The sequence below is a fragment of the Merops nubicus genome, unplaced genomic scaffold, assembly GCF_000691845.1.
Source record: "Merops nubicus isolate BGI_N331 unplaced genomic scaffold, ASM69184v1 scaffold522, whole genome shotgun sequence".
In the NCBI taxonomy this organism is placed as follows: domain Eukaryota; kingdom Metazoa; phylum Chordata; class Aves; order Coraciiformes; family Meropidae; genus Merops; species Merops nubicus.
This window is the reverse complement of record NW_008595357.1, coordinates 1-8,289: the sequence shown is the minus strand read 5'-3', so window position 1 is coordinate 8,289 and position 8,289 is coordinate 1. Positions and strand designations below refer to the sequence as shown.

Below are 8,289 nucleotides of genomic sequence, written 5' to 3'. Positions count from 1 at the left end.
GCCACAGGGTTTCATACAAGCACACAGGTCCTGCTGGAGTCCAGGTATGGAGGTGGAACGGAGCCTGAAGAGCAGAAACGGTTGCAAGGGACAACCCTCCCTCTATCTATGAGCTGTGGTCTCCACGGGAACCAGAAGACACATGGCAGAGGTCAGGGTCACGCTTGCTGATTGAAACAACAAACAAGGAGGATAGTGAAACTCTCGTGTCTCATGAGATACCTGTGCCCAGGAGCTGTCATACCATACACAGGATTTCTTGGACCATATTTCAGCAGAACTTGGTCTTCTAGCATCTCCAAATGCTTCATGTGAGCTCACTGACACCCACCAGAAAGGAAGGGGAAGGTGCCCCCATTTTCCACATGAGAAAAGGGGAGATGCTGGGCTGGAAAGAGGTCTTACACTGAGTCAACGACAGACGTACAGCCTGACCCTCCAGTGTCCAGCACCCAGTGCTATATTTTAGCCCCAGACTTTTAATCCATTCCACTCCACCACGGACCTGACCTCTCACCTGAGTGCAACTCTCCTTCCTGTTGCAAAGCTGCTTTTCCCACTCAGCACAAGCAGAGGCACAGAGGAGAATTAAAAATACTCAGAGAAGCATCATCTTAGAAGTCGATTTTATTCATTGTGAGAAACTGAAAGGTCTATAGAAATCTACTGACGATTCTTACAAAACCAGACAAAATATAAATCAGCATAGTTGATTTTTTTTATCACTTCCACTTCCTTTCCCTCTATCCTGGGTTGGAATAAAATGTTAGAAGTCATTGCCCAAGGAACAACTTTCCCTCTAGCCCTTGTTGCGCTTCACCTCGGAGACCTTGTAGCGCGGCGGTGCCCGGTGGAACCACTCTGACCAGGAGCCATCATAAACAGCCACGTCCCGTTTGCCACACAGGAAGGCTGCCAGGGCAATGTGACAGGCCGTGACACCTTTGCGGCACGTGGCCGTCAGGGGTTTGGAGAGGTCCACTTGCTTCTCACGGAAGATCTCCTGGATCTCCTCGATGCTCTTCTCGTGGCCGCTCTCCGTCAGGAAGGAGGGGAAGGGGATGTTCACAGAGCCAGGGATGTGACCAGACTCCAGCCCTGCACGAGGGAACAACAAAAGGCAACGTAGGGGATGGAAGCCACCTGTCCTGGTTCCGTGTAAAAAGGGGTTCAGGGCAGGACCCACACGGAACAGAACTATGTACTCGCCTCTCCCCCCCTGAGAGAAAGAGAGACACTGTGGAAAAAAAATGTATATTGTTCAACAAGGAACAGAAAACGAAAAAGGGAGGTAAGGAAAATAATATATACAAAGATGAGGGGAAAAATACAAAAAAAAAAAATATACAAAACCCTCAGAAATGGTTCCAGGGTCCCACGGAGTGAAAGGACAACCTCCCTCTCCGAGCTGCAGGGCAGGAGTGAAATTAGAACCCACTTCTTGCCTCTTATCAGAGTGTGTGTGGGAAGGGGAGGGAATACAATGGTTCACCCCCACCCGGGGTCCTCCCAGTTGCTGGAAGGTCACTCCCCCATTCCAAGCCTCAAACCACAACACCACCTATGAAAGGACATTCAAGAAGCATCACTGCAGACACTCCCACGCTCTCCAAGATTTGTTTCAGGCAATGATGCAGATGCAAAGCAGCACGGGGTTAAAAAGAAGAGGATAAAGGTGACCCAGCTTAGCTAAGTCAAAACTTCCAGAATATTTAGCAAACTGTTTCCTCTCTGAAAGCAATGACAGGTAGGAATCTAAAAAAGCCAAAGGAATCGCCATCAGGGGGAGGTGGGTTTGGGATTGGGTTTATATCTGTTTTTACGTAGTCCATTTTAGTATTATTTTCATGAAAGCTGTTTTAGTTTTCCAATCCATAAGTCCTTCTCACTTATCCCCTTTCTCTTCTCCTTTGGCAAGGGAGAGGGGCTAACAGAGAGCATCTGTCATTTGCCTAGAGAGCAGCCCAGCCCTAACCCTTGAGAGCAAAGCAACCTTAAAGTCAGCCACACTGAGGCAGCTGTCCTGGGGCAATGGGGGCAGAGAAGTGAGAATTTAGGTTTTGTATCACTTTTTGTTCACTCCACAGATGAAAGCAGGATGGGTTGTGGTTTTTCTGGTGGTAAGACTGATCACTTCAGGCAAGTTGAAAGCTGTGGCTCAAGAGCAAGGTCTTTAGAGAGAAGGAGATATAAAAATATGATGGATAAGATTTTCATCACAGCCTTGAAATCCAAACTCTGTGCCTATAGGTTTAATCAAAGAGGGAGAGACTGGGGCAAGGAACCCTTGTTACAGTCAAATAATTACAGTGTACCTAGTCAGAGACTGACCTCACACATCACCATGACACTGCTGATGCAGAGTGGTAAGAGTGATGCTGAGATATGTCATAATGGGAAAACATGATTTGGGCAGGGGATTGAGGAGGAGAATTTTGCTCTGCTGGCCAAAGAGTGAGAGTCCAAACAAAACCAAGGCTGCCCTGAGTCAGCTTCACAAGGTTTGTCTCTGTTCCACATGGACCTTGTCTCTTGATTCATCCTCCCCACGTGCCTCAGAAATCTGGCACTGTTGTCTACTAGTCAGCTCATGCATCCTCCAGAAGTGTTTAGCATTACAGGGAGAAGTCAGGAGAAAAACTGCTGACTTCTGGAGGAACTAACATTTAGGGGGAAGGAAAATAAAAAAAGGATGGTGTCTTGGACTGATGCTTTCATCACATTTTTTCCAGTTCCAGAAAATTCATCCTTTCAGCACAGAGAACTGCAAAACTTACACTCAATAACACAGCACCTGTATGACAGAGAGAGTGAGTGAAAAAAATACAATAAAGGAGTGTAAGAAAACCCTCTTTGTACTTGTCAGACTTCAGTTTATTACTGGAGAGAGTTACATGGAAGGGATTTCTGAAAGGCTCTGCTGCAGGACTGGTGATGACCCCAAAACCAACAAGTCTGGGAGCTGCAGAACAACGCTCTCACACCCTCCTAGGACACCAGGAAGTGTGGTGAGATCAAGAAGTTCTGGGGGCTGAACTAGAAGGGTCAGCTCCTGCTCAAAGAAGCTTGCTGGGCCACTGATTCTGTCCTTAGGTATTCCAGGCCCCATGGGTCATGGTTGCTTTTCTAGACTGTTCATATATCTTAAAACATCTAGGTTTGTACCCCTCTCTTACTGGAGTCTGCTGTGACACATGCTCATCACAACTCTTCTGTTAGGACCTGAGCACATCTGAAAAGAACAGGCTCGTTTTAGAGCATTTTTCACTTTGATCTACAGGGAGACTCCCTTGCTCCAGAGATTCCAAAGTCTGCTGGAGTCGGACACCAGTGCTTGTGCTCTGTGAGTGAAAGATGGGGAATTCTGTAGAAACTGCATTTACTCTTGTATGTGGGTGTTCAGCTGAAGGAAAGAGCTGACACTGCACCATCACAATCCCTTAGACAGCCTAAGAAGTGCTCTGGAGTGTTTGAGGAAGTTTTATCATCTCTCTCTGCCAGGAGAAGAGCAAAGAAGCACAGGACTGGAAGGCAAGGCTGGGTGCAGCTGGGATCTGGACTCAGGAGAGGATACATCTGCTCCTGCCTCACATGACACAGAGCATCCTCCAGGCCAGATCCATGCAGTCACCCTCAGAAAGTCCAGGGAGGAACCCTAGGACTGCAGAGCCCGGCTCCCAGCTGCTACAGTGATCACTTTTTCCACCTCAGAACCAGTTGGGATTCATGCCATGAAACTTCTTTGCTGATATGAGGAGAAATACTCATCTGCAACGTGTTGTTTGTCACAGCCAGTCCAGAGGCCATCTGTCCTTGAGCTAACATCACCCACAACAGTTTTTCTGTGGCAGTTTTGTGGCCAGAACAGTTTTTCTCCCTTTCTGCTATGGCTCCAACACCCTGATGGAGAGCACTTGGCACTCCCAACAGCCTCAGACCCTTGGCCTAAACCCAGTCACAGCTCATTAGCTGCACTTTTCACTGCCTTGGTACCCTAGAAACAGTTCTAGGTGATCACCAGCCTTAGAAGGAAGTGTCATTTCTTAGCACCTCAATTAGTAGGAGTTTAATAATTGCTGTTGTCAAGGCCAAATCCCATCTAAGGTTCTTGCACCCAACTAATTCATCCAAGATTTATCTTCTTGTATTGCTTCCAAATATGGGTCTCCAGCTTGTACGAGAAACACAAGGAATTAAGTGTTTTGGACTCCTAAGCATTCAACCCTGCTCCCTGTAGTGTTATACTTCTTGCCACTCCTACCCCTGAAAATGCTACCTCAAGGTGTTTTGAAAGCCTTCCAGTGGATCCATGTTATGATAACAGATCAACAACTTCAGGAAGTGTTTCTGTATTACAGAACCTTGCTCTGATTAAATTTATTAAACTCTTGCTTCACAGAGTTGCAATGTCACATGAATGATTTTTGACACGTATCTGGGGTAGAGATGGCTGCATCAGAGACTGGGGCAGATGGATATCCTTTGGTTACACTCCCTCTTCAGAAATGATCATTTCCACTTCTTTCCCCTTTTTCTAGCTCCCCCTCCCCCTGCTCTGCAGCTTTATCCTCAGGAGAAAAAAGGAACATGGTAGCACAGACTGAGTATAATTCTGAGGCTGCACACAAATAACCTTTCATCTGGAACCCCTGCTAACTGCATAGCAACCCTATTTACTCTTTCTCTCCTTGTTCTCTTTTTTATTCACTTTGCTCCAGCAGTTTTTGTTATTTGTTTTAATTCCTTTTGCCAAGCCTCACTCAGCTTGGCTTCTGGCAATCCTCCCTCACGATTTGTAACCTGTAGTAGGTTATCTTCTTCACTGCTTAATACCCTTTTCCACATCTGTTAAGACTCTCTGCTTAAATGCAAATTATTTTTTGTTGGCTGTTTATCCCTAGTGAAGGCTACAGCCCCCTTCTCTCTAACCTCCTCTTTTGCCATGAAAGCTCCAGATGGAATTTCTTACCGTCAAAAAGATAAAAGATGTGCCTTGACCACATTTAGCTCCCCATGGTTTTGGAGTTGGCTGGCTGCAGATAGCTGTTCCTTTCCAGATGCCTCCTCTGATGCCTCCTTTTTTTATCTCTCTGTTCCATTCAAATTTTCTCCTTGGAAGGAACGTTTTGAGCTTGATCCCGGCCAGCTCCCTGAGAGTCCTCAGAGTCAGATCAATAGGTCTTTGCCACTAATGTCAAAACACTGTGTACATATACTGCCAGAAGAGTCAGCTCTAAGAACCAGCAGGGCCCTGATGCCAATCCTGGCAGCTGATGTTTGCCATCCTCACTGCATGAATGGACAGCTTTGGACTGTAGGTTCCTGTGGGGTGAAAGACTTTGATAAAGTCTCTGCTTTCCATGTTGTGCCTTGAGCCTTCATGGTCAAGAGCCAGCTCACTCCCAGCTGCAGACTCCACTTGGAGAAGAGAGGGAAGGAGCAACGTCTCATTCTCCCACTACCACCAAACATCCACTATGAGCTTTATGTTTGGGGCAGGGAGGACCACGAGCTGGGAAAATGGACAAAACCTTAAGAGCTGTGTACGTGCAAGGGAAGCAAGGACTACCCAAGGGCAGAGAATGAGAAGAAAAATAGTTGGAAGCTCATGAACCCACTCTGGGTTGAATTTTTAGATGATGGATTCCTCGTCTGGCAATTTCCCCCTCTTTTCTCAGATGTCTGCAAAAGAATACATAAATTTGCAACTTTTCTGTATGCATTTGTTCAGCTGTAACTCTTGGTCCTCAGTTTGCAGTGCCCAGTACTCAGAGAGAGTCAGCACTGCTAATCATCATGTAATTATTTTTATCATGTACGTGAGCAAGCAGGCCCTGGCAGAACCTGGCTGGGGCTCTGCTGAATCACAGCTGGTGAGCAGGCTTGAGCTGCTGGTTCCTCCAAAAACACAGCACTGTGCAGAGACCTTTGACCACCCAGAGCACAGGCCAGTGCTGCACATCTGACATGTTTAAGGTGGTACACCACACATGGACATCCAAAATTTTCATCCAAGGCAATATCTGCATTTAAGATCTATGAGACCTGGCTTATAGAAACACTGTTTTCCTCTACCTTGGCCATCTGGGCAAACTTCTTCCAGCAACTAAAATTTAGCCATGTGTTATGGTTTATCTTTAACACTACAAAGGTCTAAATCCCAGCAAGGTAGCTGCTGCATAAAAATAAAACAGGGACAACTAATTCTTACCACAAGGAAGTGTAAAACTGAAGAGGCAAAGGAGTCAGCTGAAATTAGCCTCTTCTAAAGATGGAGTTCATGGAACTGGAGAGATTAATTGACTTAATTAGGAAGTCAAGAGCTGAAGCAATAATTAGACTGAAATCACCTGAGAACACAGCAAGTTCCTTAACCTCAAGACCATTCTTCTTCTCTAAATTGCAGGCGTTTCTCCTCCCTGACTGGATGATCCTTGTAATTAATCAGCATTGATTTCAAATTGCTCTTTTAGGTGGAAAAGCTGCTTTTTACTCACTGCTGGCTTCTGCAAAGCTACTGGCCAGCCTGGTTCAGGAGGCTGTCAAACTCCTGTGGAACGAGCAGCTGCAGCTGGAGTGCATATCCTGCTGGATCTGCTGTGGGAAGCAAAACTGGACCACCACAAATAAACTGTTCCACACTGACTCATTTCAAAGGAAAAATCTGTTTTCAAGACGCTGATGGGGCTGCAGGATTTGTCACCTGATGGCAACTCCCAATTTTGGAAAGATAATGCAAACTCCCCCAGAGAACAGTGTTTTATTCATGTCTTGAGGTTAAAATTCAGCCTTTGCTTTGATGGGCTGCAGTGGATGAAGAAACAGAATGAGTGATAAGCCTAAAATCCCTCTCCCTCCCTGCAAGTCTCCTCTGTCACTCCCATTACCTCTCTTACCTTCCACACAGGTCGAGTGTGTTTGGGACAGGGGTCTCACTGTAGACACTTAGGAGAACCATATCTACAGAGACATTTACAGCAAAACGCTCCGGAAGTCCTGGTTTTTACTTCAGGACACGACGTCACACTCAATGGCTATAGAGCAGCAAACAGCCAGAACAGGGTGACACGTGAAGCAGCCGTGCAGCCCTGTCTCAGGATGCAGAACCCTTCTTCACACCTGCTCCTGCAGCGTGGAGCTCAGCTCAGACCCAGCATTCGTTGCTCAGCTTTTCTGTCTTGTTTCTGAAACCCTGCACTTCTTTTTAAACCATGTCTCTGGTTCCCTTTTGGAGGAGAGGTTATTTTGGGATATACCAAGGCTTAAATTAGACAGTATGGGCTGCCGTTAACAAACAACTTGAATTTCATTCCAGGCACACTACTGTACCAGCTTTCCCCACTGCACAGGACTTCTCCCACCCCTGCTGCTTGCGTGTATTGCCTAAAACCTGGGCTTTTACCAGTGCATTCATTACGGTGAGAGGTGCCTGTAAGAATACTGATAGTTTGTGCATGTCTGCTACTGTTAGATAGGACCCTGAACAAACCCCTGGGAGCTCTCACCTCCTGTGTTTGCATTCTGTCCGATTAACTCCTGCAGGGTGTGGGATGGGGGATCCTGGAACCAACTGACTGTAGACCTTCTCTGCTATTTCCTCCTGCAGCTTTACAACCAACTAAAAGAAAAGCAGTGAGAACACTGGAATCCAAATGCTCAGCTGTGGCTCTCTTAAGGTAAATCCCTGAGTTAGGTTGAGGCGTGTCTGTGTATCAAGAAAATTTGTTTGCTGTTTGGGACAAGCTGTTCCACCTGGACTAGTATCAACACACAACCCACTCTGGTGCAGGGGGCTGGTGCCATTCCCATCTCCGTTACCTTGGTCCAGCTCGGTCCCTCGGAACCGGCCCTCGGGGCGGGAATCCACCACCTGGAACCGCAGGGTGCCCACATTCTGTATCATCTCCTCGAAGGTCTTCAGCAAGGCCCTGTTCAGCCTGGCCTTAAAGACGGCCGGGGCGGGCTGGCTGAGCTCTGCCGTGACAGGGTGACCCTCCTTCACCCAGTTCTTGAAGCCGCCGTTCAACACGGAGACCTCCTTGTGCCCAAAGGCTCGGAACATCCACCAGGCGCGGGGGGCGTAGAAGGTGCCCAGCTCGTCCCCGTCGTACACCACCACGTGGGTGTCGTTGCTGACCCCCAAGCGCCCCACATAGTCGGCAAAGTGGGACTCGCTGGGCAGCATGAAGTCGTAAGGGGAGGCCTGGTCCCGGCACTCCTCTATGTCAAAGAAGGATGCCCCAGGGATGTGCCTCTCCTTGAACTCCTGCCGGGCGTTCCGCTCCTTCG

The 8,289-nt window shown here is 47.4% G+C and overlaps 1 protein-coding gene across 1 annotated transcript; it reads right to left on the bottom strand.

The window, feature by feature from the left end:
- Positions 1–781: 781 nt before the first annotated feature.
- Positions 782–8,284, bottom strand: TST (thiosulfate sulfurtransferase (rhodanese); the record flags this gene model as incomplete). Its single annotated transcript, XM_008935995.1, has 2 exons — positions 782–1,098; positions 7,819–8,284. Coding segments are annotated over 2 exons (765 nt in total), but the record flags the coding sequence as incomplete, so codon positions are not given.
- Between the last annotated feature and the right edge of the window lie 5 nt (positions 8,285–8,289).